The 19,973-nt window shown below is 44.1% G+C and overlaps 1 protein-coding gene across 1 annotated transcript; it reads right to left on the reverse strand.

Moving 5' to 3' along the window:
• Positions 1–1,253: 1,253 nt before the first annotated feature.
• On the reverse strand, positions 1,254–19,867 carry LOC124596643 (nascent polypeptide-associated complex subunit alpha, muscle-specific form-like). Its single transcript, XM_047135871.1, has 4 exons — positions 19,797–19,867; positions 18,789–19,734; positions 18,427–18,689; positions 1,254–1,527 (listed from the first exon to the last, which is right to left on the reverse strand). Exons 1-4 carry the CDS (start codon positions 19,865–19,867, stop codon positions 1,254–1,256), a joined length of 1,554 nt encoding a protein of 517 aa, XP_046991827.1.
• Between the last annotated feature and the right edge of the window lie 106 nt (positions 19,868–19,973).

Genomic DNA, 19,973 nt, shown 5'->3' on the forward strand with positions numbered 1-19,973 from the left:
TTTCCACCTTGTGTGACAGCTCTGCACCGACTACACCAGGCGCAACACCGACCCTGTCGGACCGACACGAGAGGGCTCTGCTCGGCCTACGTGTACCCCATCTCGCTGCAAAACGTATCACGTATTGCTTGCACATCTGTCGCCACTTCCACCAAGTGTGGCCCTATTCGGGTAATTGCTTCTCGGTGTTGCACTTTTCACAAACGGTAGTGGGTATTTTTTAAATGATATTCGTCCTTTTTTTTATTCCCTGCTCCCCTTGACTCGAAGCGCATACGTGTTCTTAGTGTGGTGTAAAATACGAGTATTTTTGAGCAATTTATGTAGTTTTATTTATTTAATCGCATGGCTAGGGCCCCCCGTCGGCCAGGCCGTTCGCCGGGTGCCGGTCTTTCAATCTGACGCCACTTCGGCGACCTGCAGTCGATGAGGATGATAGGATGATGATGAGGACAGCACAACAGCCAGTCCCTGGGCGGAGAAACTTCCCCGACCCAGCCGGGAATCGAACCTGAGCCCAGAGGAAAGACAATCCGTCACGCTGACCATTCAGCTATCGTGGGCCGACATCTATGTAGTAACGCTGGTGCACGAAGAAGAAACAAAATCAACTGCAAAGAAAATAAATAGTGTGCTGAAGAAAGGTTACAGTTATTATCGAAAATTTCTCTCCTTGTCCAAACTATTTATCGTCCATGTTTCACTTCCATACATGGCTACACTCCATACAAATACTTTCAGAAACGACTTCCTGACACTTAAATGTATACTCGATGTTAACAACTTTCTCTTCTCCAGAAACGCTTTCCTTGCCATTGCCAGTCTGCATTTTATATCCTCTCTACTTCGACCATCATCACTTATTTTGCGTTATCCATGGTGGGAGGTGATACCTGAAATGTGGTATTGTCAGCACACTCTTGACACTGTGGATCTCGCAATACTGAATTCCACAACGATTTTCGACTACCATTTCGGTGCGGCCACAACCACGTCGGAAATCTTTTCACATGAATCTCCTGAGTACAAATGAAAGTTTCGCAAATGCACTGCGCTTTTATACTTTGTGTATACGATACTACCGCCATCTGTATACGTACGTATCGCAGTCCCATGACTTATGTCACCTCAGGGTACATTACTTCGCTGACCTAGTCGTCGACTAGACGCTAACGCTAATCTTGATTCCCAGTGTATGGGGAGGTTTCGCTGAGGCCGTCACATCGGAATGCCGAGCAGGTAGCGTGGCTGGGTCAGCGGCCTCTGAGAGACGACGAGTTGCGTGCTGCGCTCCCGGGCTTGCGGAGAGCCGGTGATCGGCGCGGCAGGCTGTACCGCGGGACGGCTGCGGCGTTGCCCGGCGGTGAGTGAGTGGCCTTTAAACCGGCGGCCGGCCCTGGCATTCCCGGCAACGCAGCCTCCGCCTCGGGCACAGTAGCAGCCCTCACGCCGGTGCGCGCCGGCGCAGCACACCACCTGCTGTTGCACTGGTAAGGCACACGGGCCTGTCCGCACGCACCCAGCAGGCTGTCAAAGCCGTCGGCACGCGAACCGTGCATCGGAACGTTCACCGTTGAGCGTGCCGAGTTTCTGACGTCATACCGTGGACCAACACTTTCGGGAGCCTTTCCGAATGTGTGGAGCAATATCTGGCACGTCAGTTACTCTCAGCGTGCGTCTGAGCGTTGACCAATCACATGGCACAACGCTACCTACGTCACTCGCACGCCATCTCCCTTCAGCACAGGGCTGTGAGGCGCCATATTGGCATTCAGTTCAAGCCAATACGTATACAGGGTGTTACAAAAAGGTACGGCCAAACTTTCAGGAAAAATTCCTCACAACAAATAAAGAAAATATGTTATGTGGACATGTGTCCGGAAACGCTTAATTTCCATGTTAGAGCTCATTTTAGTTTCGTCAGTATGTACTGTACTTCCTCGATTCACCGCCATGATTTCACACGGGATACTCTACCTGTGCTGCTAGAACATGTGCCTTTACAAGTGAGACACAACATGTGGTTCATTTCAGTCGAAGTGTTCTTACGCTTCTCAACAACAGATTCGGTGACCGATGGATTGGTAGAGGCGGACCAATTCCATGGCCTCCACGCTCTCCTGACCTCAACCCTCTTGACTTTCATTTATGGGGGCATTTGAAAGCTCTTGTCTACGCAACCCCGATACCAAATGTAGAGACTCTTCGTGCTCGTATTGTGGACGGCTGTGATACAATACGCCATTCTCCAGGGCTGAATCAGCGCATCAGGGATTCCATGTGACGGAGGGTGGATGCATGTATCCTCGCTAACGGAGGACATTTTGAACATTTCCTGTAACAAAGTGTTTCAAGTCACGCCGCTACGTTCTGTTGCTGTGTGTTTCCATTCCGTGATTAATGTGATTTGAAGAGAAGTAATAAAATGAGCTCTAACATGGAAAGTAATCGTTTCCGGACACATGTCCACATAACATATTTTCTTTCTTTGTGTGTGAGGAATGTTTCCTGAAAGTTTGGCCGTACCTTTTTGTAACACCCTGTATACGTCGTTCCTGAGCACCAGCAAACTGAGAATCATTCGAAAGCCCCTCGATTAACTGTGTGATTAGTTGCAATAAAATAATGAGAAACGTCATATTCCTGGAAAAAGAATTATTGTAACTTGCGTATTGTGAGAGTATGTCATTTGAAGGTAGCGACACACTGAGGATCCACCAAAAATCCATTGTTCTTGGTACAATTTACTGTAATTAAATTTCAGGTAGTAACATATCTACGATTAAAGCATTTAGCATCTGGTAACATGTTACAATTGGTCACACATAAATTGTTATCTCTTTAGCGTAGTGAGTAGCATCAATGATTCACGACCAGATGGGTGGTAAAACGATGCTTCGTGTCTCGCGAAGCTTAAATATTTTTTTTTCCTAACGTTCACGTATTTAATAAGCTTTGATGCTTTATTAATAGTTTAATGCCAGTATATATTACATACCTGATGTTACGTAAATATAAGTTCACCTTTCTTTGAGGAGTGAGTTTGTTCATTTCGCTTAATCTACAGCACAGCTTACGCTACTTGTATAAAGATATTTTGCTCCTTTTTCTTTTTATTTTCGTAATTCACGACTTTTAAAGATTCTGATACTGGGCAGGAACAGTGATCAAGTAAGAATGACCGCCGGCCGGTGTGGCCGAGCGGTTCTAGGCGCTTCAGTCTGGAACCGCGCGACCGCTGCGGTCGCTGGTTCGAATCCTGCCTCGGGCATGGCTGTGTGTGATGTCCTTAGGTTAGTTAGGTTTAAGTAGTTCTAAGCCTAGGGGACTGATGACCTCAGATGTTAAGTCCCACAGTGCTCAGACCCCCAAGTAAGAATGACCTTAAGGTTTTACCAGAATGTGGGAAAAATAATATAACGTTTATCTTATGTGGAGAACTATTGCAAATTTGTGTCGCACTGTTTGTAATGGAACTTCTATAAGGCTGTGTCCTTATTGATTGGACATGATACTTTCCTTTTTGTCTTAAAACATGTACATCGATATTGAAGTTTTTGTGTACATTACATATAGAACAACGTGACTAGGATATGGACAATGGAGGAAACGTGCATTTTAATAGAGCTAACGTGGGAATTTTACGCACGTCCGTTGAGTAAACAGTGTGATTTACGAATAGAAATATCCCTCAGCTGCCGCTGGAGTGCGTTGTGATCGCGTATACCACGTTGGGGCCCACGTACCGTACGCACAAGTCGCATCGTTCGTGAGCGTTCAGCAGCACGTTGAACTCTGCACGCTCAAAGTTGACGTTCGACAGCACGGTTCGTGAGCCGACTGCTTAACCAGAATGGGCGGCTCCCATTCTACTGGTTTTTGGTCAAATAAAACTGTGTATCGGAACGGAAGTCGCAGTCCGACTCGGCCTTCCTTACACAATGCGCTTACCGGTTGTGCTCTCCGAGAATGTTGGTCGACGGTATTAAGGAATAATTTCGCTCAACCAAATCTATAACGGAAATTCCTGGCTGATCAAAACTGAGCTATCCGAGCGTGACTCAAGATCCGCCCTCGTAACTCCACTTCCCATCGGTACTTCTCCTATCAAACCTTACAAACGTTCTCCTGCATACTTTACACTACAAGCGACCCTGGAAAAAAGAATATTGCTGAGAAATGGCTTACCTACTGTCAAGGGATCGTTTCCAGATTGATTTTTCAGTTTGCATTGTAGTGTGCTCTCATGCGGTAGAATCTTTGCGCGCTAAAGGCAAAGGTGCCAAGTTCGAATCCCGGTCCGGCACACAGTTATAGTCTTGAAGGAAATTTCTCGGCTGCAGAATGAAAATTCATTGTGGCGTATCCGTAATGTTAATCACACTAGTCACATCACGTAAAAACTTACGAATTTCGGAACAACAGACTTCGTTCCCTCTATAGACTCAAACTCTCACAAGAATCATAACATCAACGAATCAAAGCACAAATCAAATCACAAAAAAATGTAAATCTTTTCAGAATTATTTGTCCTTCCATTACAAGTGCCCTTGTCGGGCAACATCTCATTTTCGACCGTACAGCATGCTGTACTGCAGCTTTCAAGGTCAGTAGCAAGTATCACAGTTTTCGACGTGTTTCACTGTTCGTCCGATGTACAGCTTGGACCCGTGATGATGTTACCAACTTTCTGGAGAGATGGAAAAGGGTAAACGTATCAATTTGTAGTAAGAGACTTCGTCTGGAAACGACGAAGTCGAAAAACGAAAATCTTTTCGATTCTTCTGACAGCGAACCCCCACTACTGCGAGCTCCTTGCTTTCCATATTTTGGGATAAGGTAGTGTGGACCAAAACAAGAAAAAATTTTCAAGTAAACATGGTCTCTAAAATGTGTACCTGAAGAGCTACCGCCACTTGTTCAGTAGAAGAGATATGTTTTACAGTAGTAAAGATCAACAAGTGCTCAAAGCTCTTTACTCTTAAGGTATGCACTTTAGATCACGTGTTTACTGCACATTTCTTCTTGTTTTGATCCGTAAACCACCTCTCAAAATATGAGAACCGAGATCTTACAGTAGAAGAGGTCCACTGTCGGCGGTATCAGAACGACTTGCGCCTATAGCTTTCCACTCGGTTGTTTCCATACCAGAGTCTCTTACCTCAAATTCACACATTTACTCTTCTCCATCGTCCCTGGAAGTTCGTAACATCGTCACGAAATCACCCTGTATCAGGCTTAACATGTAACTCACATGCATCTGCAGTTCAACCAAGCCACCTCATGTTTAGAGACTGATTTTTGCGTTTATTAGTTTGTTTTGATTATTGGCTAGTTTGACGAGGAAAGCTGGCAGTTGCAAAACTCATCAGCTTTAATATGATCAGATTTTAATGCCATTAACATTATAAATGTGCTTCAGCCGATTTATTCTCTGAAAGTATTAAATTAATTAAAACCGCGACTTTGCTTCCATCGAGCCACGGATGACATGCTTGTGCAAAATTTTAAGTTAAAATATGAGGTATACTCTCATGTTCTTCTTGCAAGGATCCAAGTGGCAGTGCAAAATTTATTCTTAATCTGCCGCGAAACTTCGTGTAAACTATGCTGATATAATAATTGTCAGTGAGGTCGAAAACGCAAACAGGAAAGCCTTTTTTTGGTCACTTATTCATTTTTCGAACTGGCTGCTTGCCTAGGTCTATCTCTCAGGCGGCAGGCGACATTTCTTGTACAAGTTTGTAAATTTTTTTATATTTAAGAAACCACGTTATTTATAGGGCCTACCTTATAAAGATAAAAATGTGAGAACTTGTACAAGATATCCTCGCTCCAGTCTGATGATAGACCTAGGCGCAAAATTTCTTACGGAATAATACGTAATTGAATAAACAACAGTGTGATTGGTCGCAGTTTTCCGAAATCAGACGCTGTACTCACAAGACACCGTGGATAAACTAATCTTTAGAAGTCTTCCTGCATGCTACCTCTAAATTCTGAATCAACTGCGCATTGTCAAACCAGCTGGTGCTGTTCTGTCGCACGTAATATATTGTGTTCACAGAGGAAAAATAAAGTCCTGTTTACTCTCCAAGTTTCTTTTTTGGATTGAGCTGTACTTCTAATTTACATGTCTTTATTTCAGAGACAAATGGTTCGTCTCGAGGGATGTTACGGGGATGCAGGAATCAATATAAGTGCGCACTCTGCGTCCACCCTCTCCTGATAGATAATGCGACGAATGTTTTTCATGTAACTCTTTAAGCATGAAGACTCGTTCAGACGACGACTATACAGAACGCCTCAAGCATTAAAACAACCATCTTAACTTTTCTCTACATTTGTAATAATCCAACGTCGAAAATGTTTGGACTGACGGGGTATATAACAAAGACGCTTCGTTAAGGGCGAAAAGATCTGAATTGTCGCCAAACCGTTCGGCGGAGGTAGCGTATGGATTCAATTGCAACGTGAAACCGTTGTTATCGAGACCTGTAAGACACAATGAACAAGACATCAGTAACCAGCTGGAGTAAGTAGGGTGTTTAAATTCAGCACCGATCCGCTTCGTTCATCCGGTCAGGCGAAGAACGTCCATTTGTCATTCAGCGAGTCGTGACCATCATCCGGAATTACTGACAATTGTACTCCAGCACGCCTTAATCCCTTCAGCAGTGTCTCGCGCTTGGAGTATTCTGGACAGCGTTGATAGCGATGTAAGATCAGAGTCTCGACCAGTGTTGCTATCGGATGTAATGTTCTGGTGTGTAATCGTAGAAAAGGAACGATGTTATTCACTGGGATACAGATATCATACGCTTCACTGATCATTTTTAAAATGAAAACTATCAATAATATATCGTTTATAGGCTGCAGCATCTCGTTGCGTTACCTCTGTATAGCAGCTTTATCACCACGTATCATGAATGAGATTTTCACTCTGCAGCGGAGTGTGCGTTGATATGAAACTTCCTGGCAGATTAAAACTGTGTGCCCGTTCGAGATTCGAACTCGGGACCTTTGCCTTTCGCGGGCAGGTGCTCTACCATCTGAGCTACCGAAGCACGACTCACGCCCGGTACTCACAGCTCACTGAAAGAAAGGATATAGCGGAGACATGGCTTAGCCATGTCTCCGCTATATCCTTTCTTTCACGGGTGCTAGTTCTGCAAGGTTCGCAGAAGAGCTTCTGTAAAGTTTGGAAGGTAGGAGACGAGATACTGGCAGAAGTACAGCTGTGAGTACCGGACGTGAGTCGTGCTTCGGTAGCTCAGATGGTAGAGCACTTGCCCGCGAAAGGCAAAGGTCCCAAGTTCGAGTCTCGGTCGGGCACACAGTTTTAATCTGCCAGGAAGTTTCACCACGTATCATGTTCGACGAAAAGTTTTCATATGAACTGTTCCTAAATCATATATTGGTGTTGTACGTGTAGTGTATCATGGTACATATTCATTTTCTATCGGCTGTCTGAAAGGCAAAATGCTTCAACTAAAGGAGGCAAAAGATGAATATTCATCTTTCTCCATATCGTAATCCTGGCTAACTCTTCAACCTTTCAGATTATTTCATTCATTAGCGGTTATTTACTACTCTCTAGCATTTCTCAAAATCAACCGTAACCGCAGATTCCAAATAATGAGATAAATAAAATCGCGTTTAAAAATATCCGAAAGTTCCATAACCTTTCTATTAGATATACCAATAAAGACTCATTTATAATAAATTTGGTATATATATAAGTTCAGTGAACGGTCGTGTCTCTTACTACATATAATTTTACTTTCATTCAGGAAACATCAGAAAGATGTGGCCTATTTAGTCACTTCCACAAATACTGGTTTCTCCCCCCTCTCAAATGGCTAAGATAATATGTCGAATCAATGAATTTTTAGCTAAATGGTACAGGAAGTGTACTGTCGCTCGAAGTGTTCCTCTTTTTCACTTTTACATAATACAGTACACTAAAAGGAAGACATAAATCCAAACAAAAATAGGAAATTTCTTCTAATAACAATTTTTTGCACACCATTGAATCCTTACATTCCCTAAGAAAATATTTCTTCCATAAGAGAAAGTTTCGTTACGTACGGTATAATTGTCGGAATGGATAGTCGTGTTTGAAAAATACATAGTTTGTTAAAAGGTATCAACAGGATATATATCCTGTAATTGAAAAGTATTTTGATGATCTCTCTATTGGCAAAAATTTCTGTATTCATCAGCATTCGGATCTTTGGGACGGGATTCCCTATGGCGAGGTGACCATGGGAAAAAAAAGAAAAAAAAACCTGTACAACCAGCGGAACATACTGCGTGAGGGCGAAATATCAGAAGATTGAAAATATAAAAATCAACAGGGATTCCGCAAACAGAGATCCTGCGAAACCCAGCTCGCTCTGTTCCTCCAGGAGATCCACAGCTCAGTGGACAACGGCACTCAGACTGATGCTGTCTTCCTTGATTTCAGTGAGGCATTTGACACCGTCCCGCACTGCCGTTTAATGAAAAAAATACGAGATTACAGAGTACCGGAGCAGAACTGCGATTGGATTCAAGACTTTCTTGCAGATAGAACTCAACACGTCGCTCTTAACGGAACTAAATCGACACGTGTAAAGGTAATATCTAGAGTACCACAGGGAAGTGTGACAGGGCAGTTGCTGTTTACAATACGTATAAATGGTCTAATAGAAAGCGTCGGATGTTCTTTAAGGCTATTCGCAGATGATGCAGCTGTTGTCCATAGCAAAGCAGCAACGCCAGAACATGGTAAGAATTTGCAGAACGACCTCCAAAGAATTGATGAATGGTGTGGACTCTGGCAGTTGACCCTGAACGTAAATAAATTTAACATGTTGCGCATACATAGGAAAAGAAAGTCACTACTGTACAGCTACACGACTGATGACAAACAGGTTGAGACAGCGTCTGCCGTAAAATATCTAGGTGTAACTATCCAGAGTGACCTTAAGTGGAATGACCGTATAAAATAGTTGGTAGGAAAAGCAGACACCAGACTTAGATTCATTGGTAGAATCTTACGTAAATGTGGCTCATCCACGAAAGAAGTGGCCTATAAGGCGCTTGTTCGCCCGCTTCTTGAGTATTGTTCATCTATCTGGGGTCCCTGTCAGGTAGGGCTGATAGAGGAGATAGAGAAGATCTAACTAAGAGCGGCGCGTTTCGTCACGGTATAGTTTAGCTGGCGAGAGAGCGTTACGGAGATGCTAAACAAACTCCACTGGCAGACGTTACAAGAGAGACGTTGTGCATCACGGAGAGATTTACTATTGAAATTTCGGGACACAACTTTTCATGACGAGTCAGACAACATATTACTTCCCCCCACATACATACCGCGTATTGATCACGAGAAATAGAAGAAATGTTCGAACGGATCGACGAAACATGGAATAGGAAAAAACGGGAATATAGCAATAGAAGTAAGTCGCTTAGGAATGAAATAAAGAAAGTGCGAGAAAGCCAAGACGAAATAGCTGCAGCAAAAAAGTGAAGAAATAGAACAAGAAATGGCTGTCAGAAGGACTAACCCGGGACACAGGAAAGTTAATAAAAACTCTTGTGAAAATAAAAGCAAGAAAGGCAACATTAATACTGCAACGTAAAATATGCAGTTAAATGCAGAAGGGAGAGCGGATAGGTGGGAAGAGTAGATTGCAGGCCTACACGAGGGGGAGGAACCGTCTGACGATGGAGAATTAAGGGGAATCGATATGGATAAGCTAGGCGATCTAGTACTACGGTCAGATCTTAAAAAAAGATTTCAATGAATTCCGACTGAATAAATCAGAAGTGGTATACTATACTCCTTCGGAATTTCTAAAATCATTGGGGGGAAGTGACAACCAAATGACAAATCAAGTTGGTGTGTAGAACCAAAGGGACTGGTGGTATATCATATAATTTTCGGAAAAATGTCATCCACATAACACCGAAAAAAGCACGCGCAGATAAGTGCGAGAAATATCGAACACTCAGTTGAACAGCCCATGCGTCCAGACAGCTGTCTGAAGCTCTATAAGAGGTAGATAGTGCAATAGTGAATACAACAATAATATACAGAAAATGGAGAAGGAAATTGAGGATGTGTTACCTTACGTTCAGTTTGGGTTTAGATAACTTTAAGGAACCAGAGAGGCCGTTGTAACGTACCAGCTGATGATGTGATCAAGACTTTAGAAAAATCAGGATACGTTCATAGGATCTAGAGAAAGCGTTCGGCAATGTAAAATGGTGCAAGCCGATAGAAATTCTGAGGAAAAAAAGATGTGACCTGTAGTGAAAGAGTAATACACAATATGTTCCAGAACCAAGAAGAAACAATATGAGTAGAAGACCAAGAACTAAGTGCTCAGTTTAAAAATTGTGTAAGACAGAGATGCAGTCTTTCCTCCCTCCTGTTTAATCTACACGTCTAAGAAGCATGGACCGAAATAAAAGAAAAGTGTTAGAATAAGATTATAATTAAGAGCGACAGGATGCCAATGATAATATTCGCTCATTACACTCTGCCATCCTCACTGAAAGTAAAGAAGAATTACAGGACCTGTTGAATGGAATTATCCGTCTAATGGGAACGGAATACATCTTGAGAGTAAATCGAAGAAAGACGAAAGTAATGAGAAGCAACAGAAACGAGATTAGAGATAAACTTAAGACTGACGAAAAGAAGGGGCAGTATGATAGGACATCAGGGAATAATTTCCATGGTCTGAAGGGATCTCTAGGGGTCAGAAACTATAGAGGATAACAAAGATTGGTATGCGTCCAACGCATACTTGATGATGATGAGCGTAACTGCTATAAAATAGAGGAATTCGTGGTGGGCAGCATCAAACCAGTGATAAGATTGGGAAAAAAAGCGGGCTCTAGTGAAAATATGTTTCTAGTCTGTGACTTGCTCGTGAGTGTTACCGTTTGATGAAAATACGAAAAATAGTATAATCAAACCCTTGTACACATTAGGACTTGGCTGAATGGAAACAGTGAAGTCTTTACGTCGTTTTTTCTCAAAACACTACGTAGTGTCGAGCTAAAATCCGAAATAACTTTCGAATTTAAATTAATTTGGAGCGTATGTGCGAAGTTCCATTCAAATCCGTGACATACGACTGCCGACCTCTTCACGTTAGCTGTTTCGTTGTCTCTCTCTCCCCCCCCCCCCCCCTTTCTCTCTCTCTCTCTCTCTCTCTCTGTGTGTGTGTGTGTGTGTGTGTGTGTGTGTGTGTGTGTGTCACGTGCGTATGTGCTGTGTTTGTGGTTTTGTTGGTACTAGCAGCCTTCAGATAGACATAAACATACTCACAGTATGCCAGATTACGTGCGTGAATGTAGGTCACGCAACATAACAGTAGCACCAGTGGGCAACTGGCTGAAGGCCAAGGAGGGAAAGAAAGAAACAGTTACTTCAGCAGCTCTCTATAACTACTTTTATGCATTCTCTGCCGTCTGGACAGCAGAGCATATATAAAACTATTAACTAAGACTGTAACTAATTCGTTTCAGATGTACACAGAGCTGCCGGTCATGAAACCCGTAAAATAATTTGCCGTTTGCTGCTGATCATCTTGCAGCTGAAAATGACAGTTTTGAGTCCTTAAAGCTTCCTGTGTCGTTGTACCTTCATTTCATCAGATTTTTTTCTTCGTGTTGCCAGTCAGTGTCAAAAACTTGAAAAAATGTGAATACAGAAAGAATTTTCAGCGTAATAGCATAATTATAGTTTATATCTCAATCATAATATACTCCTTCAGTTAAATACACTGCAGACAATTTACCTAACCAGAAATTAAGAGAAAATATACATTCGTATAATACAAGAAACAGGAAACACACTGATGTACCTTCTCAACGCTTAGCTAAGTCTTTAAGAAGCTATCATGTAATAGGTTCCAAATGTTGCAATAAATTTTCTCTTTGTAAATTCGATTATGCTATTGAAAAGATCAAGCCAAAACTGTATGAATGGCTGGTCGAGCACCCTTTTTATTCCCTTGATGAATTTCTTGATTACAGTCAAAAACAAATAATATTATAAACTTTGGCTGCTCCCGATATACTATATTAATTATTTTATTAGCAGTTCTAGTTACCTATTTCTTAGTAGCTAGTAATAATATTAATTATTTCATTAGCAGTTCTAGTTACCTATTTGTTAGTAGCTAGTAATAAGCATTAATATGTTTTTCTCTGCACAGTTGCAGAGGGCAGTTATTATTGTACTTATAACTCCTGCATACAATTTTGTTTATATTTTGTAATTTGACGTTGTCTGTTGCTTCTGTAAGCTTAACGACAATAAAATCTTATTATTTTTTCTTTCCTTTCACAGACGTTATGTCTGGTTAAAAATGGAAAGTGACGCGGACCTTGATCAAGCGTGACTTCCTTTTAACTGTGCGGTATATGTTACATTGCATTTAGGAACTTTCGGGCAATTGAACATGTATCAATAATTACAGATTTCTGTAGTTGTATATATAAGTTTGGATGTAGCTGTATTGCGTTGATGTACTGGTGGATATTGTGTGGTATGACTCCTGTAGTTGATAGGATAATTGGTATAATGTCAACTTTATCCTGATGCCACATGTCCTTGACTTCCTCAGCCAGTTGGATGTATTTTTCAATTTTTTCTCCTGTTTTCTTCTGTATATTTGTTGTATTGGGTATGGATATTTCGATTAGTTGTGTTAATTTCTTCTTTTTATTGGTGAGTATGATGTCAGGTTTGTTATGTGGTGTTGTTTTATCTGTTATAATGGTTCTGTTCCAGTATAATTTGTATTCATCATTCTGCAGTACATTTTGTGGCGCATACTTGTATGTGGGAACGTGTTGTTTTATTAGTTTATGTTGTATGGCAAGTTGTTGATGTATTATTTTTGCTACATTGTCGTGTCTTCTGGGGTATTCTGTATTTGCTAGTACTGTACATCCGCTTGTGATGTGATCTACTGTTTCTATTTGTTGTTTGCAAAGTCTGCATTTATCTGTTGAGGTATTGGGATCTTTAATAATATGCTTGCTGTAATATCTGGTGTTTATTGTTTGATCCTGTATTGCAATCATGAATCCTTCCGTCTCACTGTATATATTGCCTTTTCTTAGCCATGTGTTGGATGCGTCTTGATCAATGTGTGGCTGTGTTAGATGATACGGGTGCTTGCCATGTAGTGTTTTCTTTTTCCAATTTACTTTCTTTGTATCTGTTGATGTTATGTGATCTAAAGGGTTATTATTATTATTATTATTATTATTATTATTATTATTATTATTATCTATTATAAAATGGTAGCCTCATTATGTTTGGATATTGATAAATATGTTATTTCAATAGTCTAATTTGTAGGAATACCTCACCCTCTTCTCCTTCCATGAAACTCACATGATTTCCCCCACCCCTTACACACTCCAGCTGATAGAGTACGATTTATGTATGTGTGTGTGTGTGTGTGTGTGTGTGTGTGTGTGTAGGTAGTCTGGAACGACTACCATTCATCCGCGGTAGCTAAGAATGGATTAAAGTGTCAATGTTATTAGCTGCAACGATCCGCATAACGAAGAGTGGGACCTCTTCGTACCTCACATCCTTCACCTGCGAGGTGGGAGACACCGGGCTGCATGGTATGCACTCGTTAAGGAGCCACTTTTACCCGGAGACTTAATCGGAGGCGGCGCCGTCATTCGAGGGTAATGAGCAGAACCGGCAGTTTTCCCCGCCTCAGCAGCGGTGAGGCCCCTTCACAGCGGGAGAAACGTGCCGTCCTGTGCTGGTATTTCTCTTGCCTACTCGCGCCGTTACTGGGTCACAGCCGTCGAGCAAAGCGTCTCTCCCTCCAGGTGGGTGCCGCTCGAAACCGGGTAACGGCCGCTAAAGCCTCTCACGAGAGCAAATAACGTCGCCAGTGTTTTATCTCAATGATATCAGTCCACAGGTTTCAGGATCGTAACACACAGCTACAAACGGAAGACGTGGTATCAACACCTGTTGCAAGGCACAGCAGGTGCTATTGCAGTAGGACATCACCTTCAACAAAACAACGTCCGTATGAGACCTGAACGGCGCTTGCTAAAGAACAGAGCTGAAGCCGAATGCTGGACCGCTGATAACGCATGACCTCTGTACTCCAGTATTAGGGAGGAGATCTGCTAGGAGAAGAAGATTTTCAGATAGTTTTACTATTGGTGTTCGCAATAGATATGACCAACTGTCAGAGTCTGGTGGAGAGGAATCTCTAGTAGCTGTAGATGTAGGAAGTATGCAGCAGACCTCAGCAGTTACGGTGGCTGGGACAGCTGGAAAGCCCATGTCCAGGATCTTGTTCAGAAACTAAATGCTGCTTTATTTACCGTTAGTACAGTATCAGAAGTAAGTGACAGTTCAACACGAAAAGTAGTCTACTTCGCAATTTTCATACGCTTATGTCCTATGGTATTATTTTTTGGGTTAATTCTTCTGATTCAAAAAGGGTATTTTTGGCTCAGAAACGGGCTGTTCTAGCTATATGTGGTGTAAGCTCGAGAACCTCTTGTCGACCCCTATTCAATAGTCTGGGAATTCTGACATTGCCCTCACAGTATATATTTTCTTTAATGTCGTTTGTTGTTTGCAATATTAGCTTATTCCCAAGAGTTAGCAGCTTTCACTCAGTTAACACTAGGCAGAAGTCAAATCTGCATGTGGAATGCACTTCCTTGACTCTTGTGCAGAAAGGAGTGCAGTATTCTGCTGCATCCATTTTCAATAAGCTACCACAAGAACTCAAAAATCTTAGCAGTAGCCCAAACTCTTTTAAGTCTAAACTGAAGAGTTTCCTCATGGCTCACTCTTTCTATTCTGTCGAGGAGCTCCTGGAAGAGCTAAAAAATTAAGCAAATTCCAGTGCTACATTGATGATTTTCTTCATTTAAACTTACGACTTGTCGCCTGAATATGTTTTTTATATTTCATTTTATCTGTTTCTACTATCGTGTTGTAATTTCATGCCGGCCGGTGTGGCCGAGCGGTTCTAGGCGCAACAGTCTGGAACCGCGTGACCGCTACGGTCGCAGTTTCGAATCCTGCCTCGGGCATGGATGTGTGTGATGTCCTTAGGTCAGTTAGGTTTACGTAGTTCTAAGTTCTAGGGGACTGAGGACATCCGATGTTAAGTCCCATAGTGCTCAGAGCCATTTGAACAAATTTTTTGTAATTTCATGTATTGACTCGTTCCATGACCATGGCGACTTCTCCTTAATTTGGTCCCACGGAACAATAAATAAATAAATAAATAAAAGTGAAGGCGTCTTTTTGATACACTTCGGTCTGTTTGCACCGTAGTTATAGAAATATTAGTATCGCGCTAAGTTTCTCTGGATTCATCATTCGTCAACACATGAGACAGAAGTCAACACGAAGACATGTGCTTAATGCTGCAAGTCAGTAACTCCAGTCAGACGTTTATTTTTCTCGATGACTCTAGAAGTCGCTCTTCGTCTCCATGTGAATGAGAAGACAGTTTCATTAGTAGTTCATTCCGTTCAAAAATGGGTCTGCTGGAAATGTGGAGATTTGTTTTCCAGCAAGAGGCAGTTTTCTTGTTGTGAAAAACACGTGCCCCACATTGTTTTTTAGCCTTTCCACGTTTTTGTAGGCTCTTTCCCGTCTTTCTGAGAACTTCTTTTAAACCGAAGTACAGAAATGGTTTTCGGAAGAACGACATATCATCGTTCAAGGATATTATTTAACTGTTGAAACGTTATTTTCATTTGGGTCACTCACAAAAAGCTCCAAAATGTGGAGCAGTATTGGTATAAACTGGCCTTCATCAGAACCATAACATTAAAAGACGTTGGAAGTTGAATAGCGAATTGTAATCCCTATCAACAGATACCAACTTTCTGGGACTGTATCAAAGTGTCAACAGTACAGTACTCTATCATATGGATAATAAACAGTGTATTATTCTACAGAATGACAGATATATGTAGCGAAGTACGTAAACTATGGGTTTGAAGTCAGCGGCATGAAATGTTTTTGTTTTCTTGTTGAATCCATCAATGGCAGAATACGAACTGCGATTGCGAGCTTTCACTGTATATACTATACACAATATATTTTCCTCCCAGCTGTGTTATTTATTTTATATTCAAATTACCCTTCGGTTGATTTCGCGATTACAAAACTTTCCTCTTCAGAAACCTGCAAAGGCCGTCTTGAGGAATCCAGAATCAGTATGTCGAAACTCTCGAGGGGCCAGGATTACCATCAGCTTTCGTAACCTTAATTTTTCCCGGTTTATTGAGTGAAGTGTAACTTTTGAATTCTTGATTACTTGAATCCTTTTGGGCCTAGAAGTGTCTGTAGATGGAATCTTATGTCGCAGTATAGTTAGAAGTTCATAATAAGACAGCTGAGAGGAGATATACTTGACATAATAAAATCTAAGAGAATGACTTGCACTCTCCGGTCATCACCTTTGACTTGAAGAAATATAATGCACAAAAACTGGAATTAATAGGTAGAAGAACTTTTAAATCCCGCATGTCATTAGTGACATATTTCACGACGGTATTTCGAATACGTAGCGGAAACAATACTTGTTCTATATTTCTTGGAGACTGGTGTCACCTATTTCAACACTACTTAATAGATAACTTGAATAACGGTTTACTTTGAGCTTTCTTCCGCTGCCAGACTGTGCCACTGTTTACCCGAAAGTTGCCCACCCAAGACACCTGTATGGGACATATATCCACCTGATAAGAGAGACAAGCGCGTAAGACCCGCGACATTTCTGCATCGCAGCGAGAAACCATCGTCATGGGAACAGATGGTGTGATGGAAGCCTGATGACGGTGTCTCGTGATACCACCGGGAAAAGTTTCTTTAAAGCATCCACAGGGAAAAATCAGAATGTATGTTTTGTCGTCAATTGGTTCCTGGCAACGGTTTCGTTTCAAATAGCTCCATTTGTGAAATTGAGGTTATTGGAATCCTCTCTTGTCACGTACCTAGCTTTACGTTAATGGGTCACTGACGAAAAAGCAGCTGACATGGTTATGGCTGTTGATAGTGGTAGTTTTTGTAGTTTCTCAAGTGCATACGACCACATTCATGTCTGACTTCAGCGTTTCCAGGTTATTGCATCCCAGCGCTTCAGTAGTTACATTGGAACTGAGAGCACCTACAAACAGGGTAATTTTTAACGCTCAGTTTCATTTCCACAGTATTCGGTGGCGATCCTGGTGACTGCCACATTGCAGTGGTAGCATTAGTAATAATGTTGAAACATTTTACATCTTTTCTCGTCTCGATTCTGAGTATCAACTGCAAATACGAACGGCTGCAATCAGAGAAATATATTACAATAAACTTTCCACTGCGCTTTTCAGAAGAAACAATCACCATGTGGCTTTCTGCCATTTAATATGGCGCAGTTGTACTGCACGTACGATTTTTGGATACCGTATGGCACCGTCTGTCAACTATTTTAATGGAAAGCTCTAGTTTTGTCGATGTTTTGATTCCAAAGGAGAACAGGAATATAAATATGTGTGGATAAAAATAGTACCAGTCAAGTTCGCAAAAAAATTTCTTTGTTGATAACCAATTTTAGCTGATGGTCGAACTATCTCGAAATAATACATATTATTACTTAACCCAGTGTGTATGAGCCACCAGGCATTACACATCGTCATAATCTGTTGAGATGAATTGCTCTTATTGACAAGTACACATTAAGGAAGAAGGTCGCCATGGTTACCTTTTACCTTACTATGTCTGTCTCAATATGCACATGCCAACAAGAGCGATTCAGCTCAATAGATTATGAATATGTGTAATGCCTGATGGCTGATATACACTGAATTAAGTATTAATTTTTAATGAGTGGAAGGTGGCTCGTCAAGGAATTTTGAGTTAGGATATTTAATCACGTATTTTAATATAACAGAAACAGACCGCCTGTCTCCCTATTTCAAATAACAAAGTAATATGACTGTTAGTAACTTTCAGTGGTCACAGGCTTCTTTACCTTTCTTATTTACGGTCGTAAAGGCGCTTGTGACCACAGAAAAACATTCACATGTGTTGTTAAACGATGCTGTCTGGTCTCCTCCCCTAAACAACCCAACCCAACCCCCCGCCAGAATGTGCCACTGTTACCCGAAAGTCGTTTGAAACGCGATCTGAAGTGATACAGTCAGTGTGAATGGTTATAACCATGTGTAGTTTCAACTGATATTCGTAACGGCGAATCGTGACCTAAAGTACCGTATTGCATTCCTGGCATTGTGTAAAAAGAGAATTTAGCCACGTACTAGCATGACTAAACCCGACACTGGCTAGTTCGCTCTCAGGTGGTATAGAAATAAGTATTTACATTGCAGAAGAGAAGCGCATCAACTAGAGAGACTCACCTTCTTGCTCCAGCGGGTGAAATCTGGAATGGAAAGCGCATGCCCGAAACAGCTGGTGGGGGCGGCGGATGGTGCGGCGGCGGGGGTGGCTGCTGCGGGGGCAGCGGTAGCGTCGAGTACGGGGGCGGCAGGTGCGAGTGCAGCAGGTCAGGGAGGCGGTCCCCCGGAGGCGGCGGCGGGCCGTCGGCCAGCGGGGGCGGCACCGCCCCCGGCGCTGCCCCCAGGCGCCGCTGCTGCCGCCGCTCGCGCCTCTCGCGACGCCGCTGCTCGCGGTTCGTGTGACCGGCGGCGGGGGCGGGTGCCGGGGGCGGCACGCGGGGCGGCGGCGGCTGCGGCAGCGCCGGGACGGGCGGCGGCGGGGCCGGAGCCGCCCCCGGGCCGGGTACGTCGCCGAAATCGTCAGTCTGCGCCTCGGTCGAAGTGAAGGTCCGCACGTTCGTCACATTCACCACTGGGAACGAGCCACTATTCACCACAACACTGACGGACTCCGGCTGCGAAGGGGGGGAGGACGACGACGAGGGGGCGAGGACCGTAGACGGAGTGGCCTGCTGGGGCGGCGGCGCCGGCACGTTGACCAACATGTCGCGGGGGCAGGCCGCGCGGCTGCTGTCGGCGCAGCACTGGAGGCAGCCGAACGGCAACTGGTCGCGCCCGCGGCCGCCGCCGACCGCCGCTCCGGCAGCCAGCGAAGGCAGCGCCGCAGCTTCGGCGGCCGGCCACCGCCGGAGGGCCAGCAGGGGCGCGGCCGCCACGCTCGACTCGGAGGAGCTCGTCGAAGGCGAGGAGGACGCGGACGACGCCAGCAGCGCGGGGGCGGCGTCGTCGTCGCTGCGGCAGTCGTAAGGCTGCCACAGCAGCGAGGACAGCGCGTCGCGGTAGTCCCTGGGCAGCGGCATCAGCAGCGACGCCGCGTCCAGAGGGTCGGTGCGGCGCCGCAGCAGCCTCCACGGGTCGCCGGCGTCGGGGGCGGCGGCGGCGGCGGCGGCGCGCCGGCGCACCGAGCCGGCGCCCGCGCAACCACCTGCTGCTGCTGCCGCCGCCGCCACCGCCGCCGCCGCTGTCGGACCGGCGCCGGCAGCTGCGCCCGGCGCCTCCCAGCTGGACCTGGAGGACACGGCGCGGCGCTCCACCACCTCGCTGGGGGCCTCCCGTCTGACCTGCTCTTCGTCCGCAGTGCTACCAAACAGCGGCTCCAGTTCCGCCTCCGACAACTGCGACGACGCTCGCCCGACAGCACAGTGTTGCCCCGCATTGCTGTTTCTGTAGGTGTTCAGGTTCTCGTCTGCAGCAACAACGAGTCCCAGCCTGGAGGGCGAAGACGCCTGGCGCAATAGACTCCTCTGGGTAGAAAATTCTTCGGCGCCGGCATTCGGTTCGTGGTTATTGTTGGTGGAGCAGGTCCGTTCGGACAGTGTCGACGACCAGCATCCCTCGTCATCGCCGTTACTCGAGGCACGGTGGTTGTTGTTGTTGTTGTTATCGGCGACGTCGTTGTCGAGGCGGTCCAGGTTCGAGGTCGGCGGCGTCAGCGGCGGCGGGGGCGG

Source organism: Schistocerca americana, chromosome 2 (assembly GCF_021461395.2).
Source record: "Schistocerca americana isolate TAMUIC-IGC-003095 chromosome 2, iqSchAmer2.1, whole genome shotgun sequence".
NCBI classification, from domain to species: Eukaryota; Metazoa; Arthropoda; class Insecta; order Orthoptera; family Acrididae; genus Schistocerca; species Schistocerca americana.

Coding starts and splice junctions, on each gene's coding strand:
- LOC124596643 (XM_047135871.1), bottom strand. CDS start 19,867: ATGACGAGGGATGCTGGTCGTCGACACTGTCCGAACGGACCTGCTCCA. Junction 18,690..18,788: donor CCGGCCCGGGGGCGGCTCCG/GCCCCGCCGCCG, acceptor AACCGCGAGCAG/CGGCGTCGCGAGAGGCGCGA. Junction 1,528..18,426: donor TCACCCGCTGGAGCAAGAAG/GTGAGTCTCTCT, acceptor CGGCTTTGACAG/CCTGCTGGGTGCGTGCGGAC.